Source organism: Carya illinoinensis, chromosome 6, assembly GCF_018687715.1.
Source record: "Carya illinoinensis cultivar Pawnee chromosome 6, C.illinoinensisPawnee_v1, whole genome shotgun sequence".
Lineage (NCBI taxonomy): Eukaryota > Viridiplantae > Streptophyta > Magnoliopsida > Fagales > Juglandaceae > Carya > Carya illinoinensis.
The window spans coordinates 32,591,320-32,605,685 of NC_056757.1; the positions used below are offsets into that span (position 1 = coordinate 32,591,320).

Genomic DNA, 14,366 nt, shown 5'->3' on the forward strand with positions numbered 1-14,366 from the left:
ACTCCTCTCTTGCATTTGTGAATCAGAAAGTTTTTGGAAGGGAATTCTAGTTAAAGGTTGAGTCTTAACTAGACTCTGGACCAATTTTATTAGAACCAGTAAAAGAACCCCTCCAAGGCTTCTTAAGGCACAATAGGTACTGTTCTTGAATTTTAGCCAACCCGAAGGCATCATTTAGTGTTAAAGGTTTAAGAAGTTTCACAGGAAACCTAATATCAGCACGCAGCCCACTCAAAAAACAACTTAGTCGATTTTTCTCAGAAATTCCTTTGATTCTATTGGAAAGAATCTCAAATTTTGACTTATATTCTGTGACTGTACTAACCTGCTTCAGATTAGTTAGCTCCTCCATAGGATCATCATAAGGAGAAGAGCCAAACCAAATTTGAAGAGCAAGAATAAAGTCCTCCCATGAATGGAATGCCCTTGCTTCACTAGCACTCTCAAACCACGACAAAGCTGTGTCATCCAAGTGAAAAGAAGCAACAAAAATACGCTGAACAGGAGGCACCTGATGGTACAAAAAATATTGATTAGCACGAGAAATCCATGCTGAAGGATTGCCACCAGAAAAGCGAGGAAACTCCAATTTAATTCCTCTAATAAGGCCTCTGTCACAAATTTCACGATGAGGATTCTCGCCCGAACCTACATTGACATTGATATCATGTTGTCCAAATGGAGGTTGAGTATGATCGCCAGAAACATTACATGAAATTCTTGAGATCTATTGTAACAGATCATGAAACTTCTTGTCATGTGCTTCACGTTCAACCTTTGCAGCTTCCTGTTGCTGCAACAACAATCCAAGTGCATCCTCAATCTGTTTCTGTGGACGATCTTGTTGCTGGCGTAAATGATTCATCTAGTCTACAATCTGAGCATATGATCTCGTGCCTTCTACCATGACTGGCTCTGATTACCAACTGTAATGGACCCAACGTAGTAGCTGACTAATTCGAGAGAGTCACTCTCCAGGGATTAGGTTTAGAGAAAGAAGATGAATTGCAGAAAAGGGAAAGGAAGTGAATCAAATTCTCGTTGGAGACTTTCCCTCCAACTAACTGTATTTATAGTGAATGTTTTACAACGCACCATTTAATTGTTTACATTTGAGAAAGAATAAAACGACTACGTTCAACTTATTGAAACTGAGATATAAAAGGACATGTAAAACGACAACATTCAACTAAAGGCAAGGAAATTAACACATAGTAAAACGGCAACATATGGATCTTCCATTTAATAGCCAACAACCATTAACGACCCTTCCACTAAGATCCTACTGAGCATACTGCACCTAGCCCATTCCATACCTCCACACCAGCACCTTCCACGACCCATAACATCAGATTGCCCAGTTGATTATTAAATGAAACAATAGTATTCATCGAGCCTCTATTATCAAAAAAGTTACACTGTTTATTGAGCAATTTTCTGCAGACTTAATTGTTGGAGTTGTGTGCATCAAATTCCGGCCTGCTATAAAAGCTGGTTTCTTGGGTGTAGGCAGAGGTGCATGTTCATTACTGATCATTGAGACCACATCACGCATGACAGGTCGATCAGTTGGGCTTTCTTGAGCGCAAAGTAGCCCGATGTTAATGTATCTCACCACGGTAGAAGTGGAAGATGGACACCCTATCGTTGAATCCATCAACTCCACGCTTCGTCCGTCTCTCCATAATTCCCAAGCCTGTATTCATTTCAAATTAATGTAAATTTCGTTAAACATAGTAATTCGGTTGATATCTTATATCCTTTACAATTGCTTGAGCTAATTGGATGGCCATTTCGAGAGATAGATAGCAAATCTTTGGGCGCTATAACTTTTAATGCTAGCAGCATAGGATTTTTGAGCAACGTTGACCACACATGCGCATTTAAGATTTTGTCTATCTCTCTTTGAATTGGACCATCCAATACACCCGGACAATTAAAGAAGATCCTAATTTATAAACTATTAACTATTAAAGTAAAAACATGAAAAATGTAATAGGGTATAAAAGTCACATACATAGCTAACAAGATTGAGTGACTCATGGTTATAAAAGCTTGTGTTCCTCTTCCCACTCACAATCTCCAGTAGCAATACTCCAAAGCTAAATACATCGGACTTTACTGAATATAGACCCTTCATGGCATATTCAGGAGACATGTAGCCGCTGGATTCCAAAATTCAGTGCTTAGTAAATTTAGGTGGCACTTGTAAATATGAGATACACGTGGAATAGATTGCATACTTACAGAGTTCCAACAATCCGATTAGTGTTTGCTTGTATTTCATTATCTCCAACTATTCGAGCCAAGCCAAAATCAGATATTTTTGGGTTCATTTCACTATCCAAGAGAATGTTACTGGGTTTCATATCTCTATGTATAATTCTTAACCTTGAATATTGATGAAGATAGAGAAGTCCTTGAGCAATCCCTTCAATAATGTGAATGCGTGTCCCCCAATCCAACATTTGTTTCTTAGTTGGATCTGTTTAAAAGATGCAATATATGAAATTAGCACTCAAGAACTCGGAATTATATGTGTGTGTGTATATGTATAATTTTTATACACATGTATGTGTATAATAAGCATCGAGATGACAAAATAAGGACACACCAAAAAGGTGGAAATCCAAACTTTTATTGGGCATGTACTCGTATATTAGTATTTTCTCATCTCCTTCAATACAGCAACCCAAGAGTTTGACAAGATTCCTGTGTTGAAGTTTTGCAATTAGTGTTGTCTCATTTCTAAACTCCTCAAGTCCCTGTCCAGATCTTTTTGAAAGCATTTTCACTGCAATTTCCTGCCCCTTAAGTAACTTCCCTTGTGAAAGAGAACCATAAACTCTTTAAACTTCCTTCAAAGTTTACCATATTTTTTTAAGGGCATTCATTTAGCTGAATGGAACATACATACCTTGTAGACTGGTCCAAAGCCTCCTTCTCCAAGCTTATTTGCAGTTGAGAAATTATCAGTTGCAGCTGATACGCTCTCATAACTGAACAATGGTAACTCAACATCCTTCTTTCCTCTTTTCGTATCATTATCTTTAGTGTTTGTTGGATCAACAATTGCATGAGTTTCGGTATTAAGATCAAATAGCATTAGATCATTAACTGAAGCTGCCTCCTCTCCTGTTTGGTACAGAATGAAGCGACTTGTGCCGTTTTAGTGGAAAATCCAGTGTTTTCTATGATAAAATCAATTAAAGGAGTTTTTGAATATGTTGGGGAGGCTAGTGGGATTTTTCTCGAAAATTTGGTTCAAATGATTTCAAGAGCATGAAGAATATATATATATACTTATATGTATGAGGTATATGTATATATGAGGAGAGAACCACCCCACGGTAGAGCCTTTAGGACCCAACCATGGAACCTAAAATCCCGGAGAGACTAGCAAAGCAACCAACAGTCATGACCTTCTACTTAAATTGCAGTTTGATCTTAGGGGGAATTGAACCTGTGACATAGGGGAATCGAACGTGTGACATGGGGCTCATGCACACAAGTTCGCCCTTACAACTTGGACTACCCACGGGTGGGTGCATGAAGAATATATTCACTAATTGATTAGACAAAATTTTGAGGAACACTCCCAAGAAGAAAGTAATGTCACAGATTTCTTGTCCGAACATTTTGTTGTTGCTAGTGATCCACTAAACCCAAAACAAAAAATAAAAAACTGTAACTTTCTAAGGATTTCTATGTGATGTTATAACTTACACTTACCTCTGCGTTCGAGCTTTTTCTTGCTCGAGAAACAAACGGAGAGGCATAAGATTAGGCTGATTAGCCCTGTTCCAGTGACCGGTACAGCTACAATCACCCGCAGTTTCCATTTGTTTCCTGATTATGATGATAAGAATGACCATTAGCCCTATCAGAACAGAATTATGGTATCGATTCAGTAAGAAGATAATGAAAACTTAAGTGGATTTCATCTTATTCATCCTACCTTTGGTACTAATGTGTTGCTCATCAGCAGAAAGTCTGAGATATATATCTTGTCCAGCCTCACCACCATCCGAGGCTCGCTGCAACTTCAAAAGAGCTCCTTTCCATATCATACACCCGCTGCTGTTATGAGCATAAGCTGTGCAAGAACAATTATTCATGCAAGCTAATTCACATCTCCGAGCACTCATTGCCAAATATGCTTTTGAGTTAACAGGCAATTTCATGCTTGATATTTTCAAGAACCAATCTTTTTTGGCATTACGATTTTCACATTGCAAAGGGCGTTTCCTCAAACAACCACCGGACCAATCGTTTAGTCTGGTCTCGATATCTGAAAATGGTTCAAAACCTAATGGACAGTCACAAGGATTAGATGTATTATCACGATATATGCCAAATGGACCACACAAAGCATAGACGTCAGATAATGATTCTGGTCGAGTCCAAACTGGAATTAACGGCAACACAACGAAGGACAGCCATGCAAATTGCTGGATCTGTCCGGTATAATTAATAAAAAATAATGTCATGAGAGAAGAATTATAAACAGAGTAATTAAAATAGGTTTCATTTTCATTTGACACGAAACTGGAGTTAAATATATCATTCGTCCTGATCTCAGGAAAATTGCCGAAAGATTTTCCATTCCAAACTCCAGAACTCCAATAAACTTGGGACCTGTTCCACTCCAAGATATATTTACTGCTTCCATTTGGGTCTAGCCTGTACGAGAACAGACCCGGTGATGGATCTTCTGAGTTTTTCCATGAAATAAGTTGCTTCGGTAGTTTGCCAGCTTTATCGATCCCAAGCTTTACACCTGGCAGGGATGTATCAGTTGGGTGGTCGAAACTCTCCCAAAATATAGTAGAAAGGTCCGATCTATCTCTTAAAACAAAATTTCCATCATCAAGAAGTGCTGCTTCAGTTGAATTTGAGGGAAGATTCTGCAAATTTGTGGACCAAAATGGTTTCTTAGAGGAAGCTTCAAGAAGGACGAGATTTCCATCATCTGAGATTTCAAGTCTTGAAGTAGAAGGGTCAGACAAATGGTTTTCTCTATTCGCTACCCAAAGAATCCTCTGGCGGAACCGTTTACACCATATCCCCAAGTAGATTTTTGAAGGAATGCCTCGTTTGAAGAATCCGAGTTCAAAGTTGCCACTTTGAGATGAGATGATATCGGTATTCATCATTGAAAGGGACTGACCTTTCGAAAGGGTATCAGCTGCATTAACGGAGAAGCATGCTCTCCGGAGTAGAAGTTGAAGCAGAACAAATAAGAGGAATGGCCGGGTACCATAATTACCCATGTATATCCCTTACTAACATGCAGCAGCTAGCACTGCAAATTCAAATTGTAGTTATAGAAAGATGTTTTAATAAAGAATAATGATGCTAAAAATAATCCAAGTGTAGAAGAAAACTTTCGGATTACTAGATAGTTTAGCCACCCGCCACCGCCAACTTCGACTTGACCCATTGACTCAACTAGTCTTCTAGGGCCGAGTGATAAACTCCTTAATTCGAGTAGCGTTGTAAAAATCAAGGATGCCAGATGGTCGGGTTAAACTCTGCTCAGTTAAATCTGGATTTAAATACGTTCAAAAGAATTAATCTTGATTATTAACATCTCGAAACCCTTTTTCAAAATCATCCTTTTATCATTGAAGTCAACCCGATCGGAAGAGATTATTTTAATTATTTATATTATATTAAATATATCATTTTTCACACGTGTGTGCCTAATTTTCCTTAAATAAATAGATCTAATAGATGAAACATTTAATTTAATTAAATATAATAGAATAAATAGTTAAAATTCAACCTCATGACATCTGCTCTAATATTATTTAAAATAATCTTTTATCTTAAAAAATTAAATTATTTATATATTCTTAATAGTTTTAATATAAGCCGGCCGATCAATTTTACGGTTTTTTTTCCAATGGATTAATAGAATAATGTAACTTCATAAAAATATATATATATATATTCTCTTTTGCTAACTTTAAAATTTTCATGAATTTTTATACTTACATAAAGTTGTAAAAAGAATTATAAAGTAGAAAATAATTTATAAAAAGCCATGAAGTGTAAAGTAATTATTAATCTTATAAAAACAGTACTCAATGGGTAATTAGATAACTCTATAATAGTCAGGAACTCAATAGTCTAAATATTTTACCAAGAGTTTTACTATGCATGAGCAGGTGTGTTAACACACCATTTATAATAGTGTCTATTATAATTTAAAAAAAATTAAAATATCAATAATTTTTTAACGTAACTCTTATATAAGCTTTTCACTTGGGTGCATTAAATAGATATTCTCTTTTAAAAAAAGTCAATTGGACCAAAACATGTACAGCTGATAGCAGCTACGTATAGTCTTTGTGGACCAAATGGGCACGTGAGTGTATTTAACACGAACGCGTTAGTCATATGGTTGCGAAGAAAGTCATAAATTATAGGTAGCGGTCTAATTGATTGTCTTGAACAAAATTTCCGTGGTTGTTGTAAATACATTAACAATGCATTTTATATATTTAATTGAAGACCATTAGAATTCTTATCCATTTATTTATTTTTATTTCTTACGTTTATGTATTCCTTTGATTCATGTATTGTCATTCGTTCATGTATTCATTTAATATCATATATCCTCTCATGCATATGAAAGGGAGGCTTGAAGAGCAATTGTGATAAATACACAATAAGAAAGTATAGAAAAATAATATTGAGTTTTTGAAGAACTAATTTCATATATTGTGGTCATTTAATTCTCTTATTACTTCTTCTTAATTTTATAACACATTATCAGCATAAGACTCTGACTAACCGTTGTATTATTTTGATCTTTGGCAAATACTTGTGTAACATTTCCTGACCATTGTAAGTTTCTATTATATAAATATTGATATATTCTTATTCCGATATAGACTATTTTCTAAAATCTTGATATGATATGTGTGATATTATATAGAGTATAACGTAATTATTATATTAATATGATGAATATTCTTTTTTACTATATGCTAATTGAATTTTAAATATTTATTTCTCATTCAATACTTAATATATTTGTTATAAATCAGGTCAAATCTTAAAAAACTTAAATTTATTGTCCTCAATATTTATAGCAACAATTATTTATCATAATTTTTTATGCTCATATTCATCTTGATGAATGAACCTTGGAAATACTATTAAGAAAATAAATGAAGCATTCCTGAAGGATCATGTAAAAGCAATGGTTTTCTTTCGCCACCATTTGAATGAAAAATTAAAAACTGAGTACCTCACTATTAAATATCTATTAATTCTATGGAATAGTTTAAGAGAGTGATCCTAGTACTAGAAGATCATGATTTTCCCAAAAAAAAAAAAAAAGGTTATGATTGAAGGCACCTGAAGTTGTATAATTGAAATTGTGTACTGGAAAAAAATACTAGGATATGTTTGAAATGAAATATATATAACATATTCATGTCTCGAATGTGCTCTTGCAATCGCAATATCGAGTACAAAAGCTTATTAAGTATTCTGAACTAATATCTTGTTTACTAGTTGCTGAACAAAATAACGAGTTGTTAATGAAAAATCACCAATCTCGTTCAACCGACTCTACTTCATTCTCTAAAGTGAATGGAATCTCATTTTATTATAATATAAGAAACCGTGATCATGGACGTGGTAGAAAAAAAAATTATCAAAAATAAGAAGAACGTACCCAAAATCTTTCAAAGAGAAATGTTACGTACCACGAGAAGTGGAAACACATTGCGATAAAACAAGATGAAAACAAAAGCTTACTGAATATGCCTGTAAAAAAATATGAAGATAAATATGTCACAAGTGTAGTTCAAAAGAACATTAGTCACGTACCTGTTGCATGTCCAAATATTTGGTAGACTTATATCAAGCATCTATGAAAGAAAAGAAAAAAATGTTGGAATGAATTTTGCCGACTACAATGATCTAGAAGATCATCTAACTTATTCTAATAATTCAAATTTGATTGACCTAACTCATTTCAATATTTCTAATTTTTTTTGTAGATCCAAACGGAGATAATGATATTTTTATTAATGAAGCATATGGTCATAATAATTAATTTTTTTTATTACGTAATCACATTATGTTTGAGTTATTATCTTTTAATACATCTTGTTAAACTTTTTTTTGCATTAATAAGATTTTATACATACTTTTATTTATAAGAACATATGGATTCTATTAATGCATCATCAACAAGATTATTAGTGAAGATTTGTGTCTAGAAGGTAGTTGTATAATACAAAATTCTTAAAGATGAGAAATATTTTCTATATTTAACTTTAAATAAAACCAACATCAATACAATATTTGGTTCATTGAACCAAATTGAAGTCTCCAGTAACGATGTTTTATATTCTTCAAAATTTAGAAGAAATTTACTCAGTTTTAAAAATATTTGTCGTAATGGTTATCATGTTGAAACAACCATTGAAGACAGTGAGGAATATCTTTACATTACAACAAAAATTTGGACCAATAGCTCATATTAGAAATATTGTCAGCTTTCTCATCTGAGTCATATTATACAACATTGAAAACAATTCAATTCCATTTTGTAATGCACCAGAAGTGCTCTGGTCCAAAGATTTTTATGCTTTAGTATGACTATCTTGGTCATTCAAGATAAATCATGATGTGTCGAATAATTAAGAATTCATATAAACATCATTTAAAAAACTACAAAATTCTTTTACCAAATGATTATCCACATGTAGAATGTTCCAAGGGAAAGCTAATTATCTTACCATCCCATTCCAATGTAATTATTGAGTCTTCCTCATTTTCACAAAGAATTAATGGAGATAAATACATCCACCATGTGGGCCATTTAGATATTTTATGATTTTAATACATGCATCAACTAGATTGGCACATATTTGTTTACTCTTTACTCTAAAGGTTGCATTTGCTAAAATTCTTGCACAAATTAATAGATTATGAACTCAATTTTCTGACTATCCAATTATGTCTATTCAATTAGAGAATGTAAAAGATTTACATATAAAACTTTTGATGATTATTGTATGTCAGTTGAAATTAATGTTGAAACATCCGGTTGCCCACCCATATACTCATAATGGTTTAACTGAGTCATTTTTTAAACATTTGCAATTAATTGCTCGATTATTATTTTTTAAAACAAAACTTCATGTCTCTACTTAAGGACATGCAATTTTGCATACTAAATCATTAGTCGAATAAGACCAATTGCCTATAATAAATATTCTCTATTGTAACTTGCAATTGGTCAACTACCAAATATTTTTCTTTTTCATATTTTTTGTTTTGTTTTATATGTTCCAATTACATCTCCCCAACACACTAAAATGAGTCATTGACATAGATTTAGAATTTATGTTGGTTAATTCTCCCTCCATAATTAAATACCTCAAGTCTTTAGTTGGGGATATTTTTAAAGCACATTTTGGTTTTAATTTTTATGAAACAATCTTCCCACCATTAGAGGGAGACAAGTTGCCAGAAGCACAGAAGCAAATAATATGGAACACTTTGACACTACCTCATCTTGATCCTAGAAGTTCATAGGATCATTCATTTGTAAGTTATTGCAAATCAATTATCGGATGTCTTTATTCACATAAGAAAATAGCAAAGTTTCAATTTCGACTACTAGTACTCCAGCAAAGATCAATGTCCCTATACGACTATCGAATAATGTAGCAACTAATGAGTCTAAGATGCGCCTAAAGCATGGAAGACCTACTGGTGCAAAGAATAAGACTCATTGGAAGAAAAAAAACACAAATAAAAGAAATTGGTACTCCTAAAGAGATCATACCCACAAAACAGGCAACAAAAGCTACAGATTCATCCAAAATTTCCGTATAAAATTCTTCTAGAATAGAATTGCCTGAAGCAGAATCTCTTAAAGAGTTATCCCCAAAAGAGGAAAATGTATCTAAAAATAATAAGATTTCGATACATTGTGTAAGTAAAAGAGAATTATCTTTTAGAAATAAAATTGTTTTTGACAACATATTTTCGTTTAAAGTTGCTCTTGATATCTCCAGAAGTGATGATGAAAATGAACAAAAAAGTGTCAATGAATGTCAACATAGAAAATATTGGCCAAAATGGAAAGAAGCAATTCCTACAGAATTGATGACACTAGCAAAGCTTGAACATGTAGTCTAAACACCTAAATGTATAATGCCTGTAATATATAAGTGGATATTTATATGTAAACGTAATAAGAAAAATGAAATCGTAAAATATAAAGCATGACTTGTTACATACGGTTTCTCGCAGAAACCTAGTATTGATTTTCAAGAAACACGTTCTCTAAAATGGATGCAACTACATCTAGATTTTTTATTAGCTTAGTAGTCATATAAAGTTTGGATATGCATTTAATAGATATGGTCACCCCATATTTATATGGATCACTAGATAATGATATACATGAAAACTCCAGAAAGATACAAAATGCCCGAAGCATATAATTTAAAATCTAGACGTATTTATTCTATCAAGCTACAAAAATACTTATATGGTCTAAACCAAACCAATCCGGACGCATGTGATACAATCATTTTAATGAATATCCATTGAAAGAATGATTTGAGAATAATCTGAATTGTCCATCTGTTTTCATTAAGAGGTTAGAATCTAGATTCTCTATTATTGCAGTATATGTAGACGACTTAAATCTCATTGGGACTCTAGAAATCATGAAAACTGTAACTTATTTGAAAAATGAATTTGAAATGAAAGATCTTAGGAAAGCCAAATTGTGTCTTGGTCTACGAATTGAACATTTTTTGAATGGAATTTTAGTTCATCAGTCTACATACACAAAAATAGTCTTGAAGCACTTTTATATGGATAAAGGTCACCCTTTGAGTACTCCAATAGTTGTTTAATCATTTGATGAAGAGAGAGCATTTTCAACTTCGAGAGGAATTTGAATAAATTCTTGGTCTAAAGTACTATACCTTAGGGCAATTAGTGCTTTAATGTATCTTACAAATTGTACAAGACCTAATATTGCATTTTTAGTCAATTTACTAGTAAGATATAGTTCTACATCAACTCAAAGACATTGGAATAGGGTCAAACATGTTCTACATTATTTTCGTGATACGATCGACATAGGATTATTTTATCCAAAGGAATTGAGCTCACAATTAATTGGATATGCAGATACATGTTATCTATCTAATCCATATAAAGGACGTTATCAAACAGGATACATATTTACATGTGGAGGTACAGCTATTTCATAGACGTTTGTGAAGCAAATAATAGTTGTTACTTTTTCCACTCACTTAGAGATTATTGCAATTCATAAAGCAAACATTCCATGCATTCGGTTAAAATCAGTAATTTAACATATTTCAGAAAAGTCTAGTTTACCCACAATCAAAGGTAACCCAACAATATTATATGAAAATTATGTGGCATGTACTGTGCAAATAAGAGGAGGCCACATCAAAGGTGATAGAACCAAGCATATATCACCACAATTATTTTATACAAGTGAGTTTACGAAAAGTGGCGACATTAAAGTCAAGCAAACACAGTTGAGTGATAATTTGGCAAACTTATTCACAAAAACTTTACTAATTGCAACATTCAAAAAGTTGGTACACAATATTAGAATGTGTTGGCTCAAGGATTTTTTTTTTTTTTTTTCATGAATAATTGAAACTTTCCATACTGAGGTAGTCAATTATTATCTAGATTGTACTCTTTTTTCTTTGCTGGGATTTTTCCTATAGAGGTTTGAATGAGACAATCCGAAGGCATTCAAAGGCACACTAGAATGTTGTACTCTTTTTCTTTTACCACAACTTTTTCCCACCTGATTTTCTTGGGCAGGGTTTTTAGTGAGGCATCTTTTTTATGTATGATCATCCAAGAGGAAGTGTTGTAAACACATGAATGTACTAAAATACATTCCATGTATTTGACGGATGACTATTAAAACTCTTACCCATTCATGTATTTCTATTTCCTATATTCATGTATTCCCTTGATTCATGTATTGTCATTTCCTAAATTCATGTATCGACCCATGCTTATAAATGAGAGTCTTGAGAAGCATTTGTGGTAGACACCAAGGTTCTAATTTTCATTCCGTTTCAGCTAGAATTTACCGTGCTGGAACAGTAATCGACATGACATAGACCATTGTTATGTTCCAAGTTAAATTCAGGTCGTTTCAGCCAAATATTGGTATTCCGGCCATAATAGTCATTCTAGTCCAAAATATACTAAAATGACATTTTTGTAAATAACTTGAAAATTGAGGTATGAAATGTTGTTTTCGTTCAGTTTGTGTTCTCCCATTTCCCCCCATCCCTTGCGAAATCAGATTCAGAATAGTCATTTCAGTCTGTCACCACTGTCGTTTCCTTTTTTATTTTTTTAATGTTTTGTCCAATGAATTTGTAGCCTTATCTCTCTTTTTGCTTTTTGACAAGTAACACTCTCTTTGCCAGTACTTTGCTAGCCCTTAAAACAAATAATCTCATTCTTACCTAAAACTCCTCTCTTTGTCACACCACCCTTCTGAACTGCATTATTCTCACCCTCCCTTTTATATTCCATGAAAATCTATATATACTATTTCTCCTTTTGGGTTTATTGTAAAAAGTTTAAGAAGAAATGCTCATCCTTGCAAGCTATTATGTTTGACTATCCCCTGGATAGTATGTTCTATACTTTTACTTCATGAACTTTTTTCTGGATTCTCATATATATAATTTTTCCATTGTTCTAAAAAAAATATATATAATTTATTCATATAACGATTATCTCGAAACAGAATATCAAAATATGTAAATATCAAAATATTCCATTCTATTGCCTCAACTGAAATAGACATGGGAACGGAATTCAAAATTTTGGTAGACACACAACAAGAAAGTATAGAGAAATAATATTGAGCTCTTGAAAAACTAGTTTCATATATCGTGGTCCTTTAATTATTTTGTTACTTCTTCTTAATGTACTATAGCAAATCGTATCATTTTATAAATTTTATTTTTATGAAATCTCTTTATAAACCTGTCATTCCTCCAATTTTACAATTCATTTTCCAACGGATTAATATAATAATGTCACTTCATTAAAAAAAATATAAATTATTTTTTTCTAACTTTAAAATTTTCATGAATTTGTATGCTTACATAAAGTTTTAAAGCATAAAGTTTTAAAAAGAATTATAAAATAGAAAATAATTTAAACAAGTGCAAGATGTGCAAAGTAATTAATCTTATAAAAAAAAAGTACTTAGTGGGTCATGAGACAACTCTATAATAGTCAAGAGTCCAAATATTTTACAAAAAGTTAATTGGATTAAAATATGAACGGCTGACTATGGGTGGGCAGTGGGGCCCTGCACCTTGCTGCCCTGCCCCCATATGAGTGGGACTGACCCTCGTTCACCAGATGCTGGGGGGCGGGTGGCCCCGTCCGCATCTGGTGGGGGTGGGGGTGGGATGGGCTCAACTCCAGCCCCTCAACCTCATATATATATATATAATTTAATAATTATATATACGTATATTATAAAAAAAATACCTCAATCATCAAAACACGTCGTTTTGATGATTGGAGTTTTTGTTTTAAAACAATCCATATCAAAATGATGTCGTTTTGTCATTGACAAATCGATGTCATTTTGATATGGGTTGTTCTCTCTCTCTCTCTCTCTCTCTCTCTCTCTCTCTCTCTCTCTCTCTCTCTCTCAGTAACCCTGGTAATCATTGCTCTCTCTCTTCCTCCATTTATCGGTTGCACATTGTCAGGACTTAGAATATTCTCTATTGTCGTTCATCCATCGTACACCTTGTCTGTTGCCGAAGGTAAGTTCCCCATTCTCGATTCACATGCTACCTCTAATATATGTTTTTTTTTTTTTTTTGAGTTATGGAATATGGAGGATGTGATTAAATTGAGGAATTGGAGGATGAGATTGTAAATTGTATGTTGTGGAGGATTGAATTGTGCATATATTTTTATGATTGTAATTTTTATGATGTGTTCTTTTATGATTGAATTGTTTCCAATCCGAAACTCTAAATTAATTTAGAAATTTCAAATCTTGTCACTTAATTAAGCTTCTTGTTGTTATATTTCTTTCATTTTATATACTATATTATATAGGTTTTGTATTATTAGCACAAGCTCAGATTTTTGAGAAAAAAAAAATGTGTCCTCATATTTTGCTATATATGAGAAATAAAAAAACCTATTATTATATATACTAGTATCATATTTTGAAAATGATAAAAACTGTCCTCACAAGTGTCAACCATTAAAAAATAATGAGTTAGATTTAAGACAATATATTTGGAAAAAAACAAAACCTAAGATTT

General features: G+C 32.9%; 1 protein-coding gene across 2 annotated transcripts; it reads right to left on the reverse strand.

Moving 5' to 3' along the window:
* Positions 1-1,026: 1,026 nt before the first annotated feature.
* Positions 1,027-5,384, reverse strand: LOC122314021 (receptor-like serine/threonine-protein kinase SD1-6). 2 transcript variants are annotated; one of them, XM_043129398.1, is made up of 7 exons: positions 3,959-5,384; positions 3,733-3,849; positions 2,918-3,135; positions 2,615-2,825; positions 2,248-2,485; positions 2,018-2,165; positions 1,027-1,696 (listed from the first exon to the last, which is right to left on the reverse strand). In XM_043129398.1, the coding sequence occupies exons 1-7, from the start codon at positions 5,271-5,273 to the stop codon at positions 1,388-1,390; spliced, it is 2,556 nt and encodes an 851-aa protein (XP_042985332.1). In that variant the 5' UTR covers positions 5,274-5,384; the 3' UTR covers positions 1,027-1,387. The 2 variants fall into 2 exon arrangements, with proteins under 2 accessions (XP_042985332.1, XP_042985333.1); XM_043129399.1 differs by lacking the exons at positions 2,615-2,825; positions 2,918-3,135 and having other exon boundaries at positions 3,959-5,383.
* Positions 5,385-14,366: the final 8,982 nt, after the last annotated feature.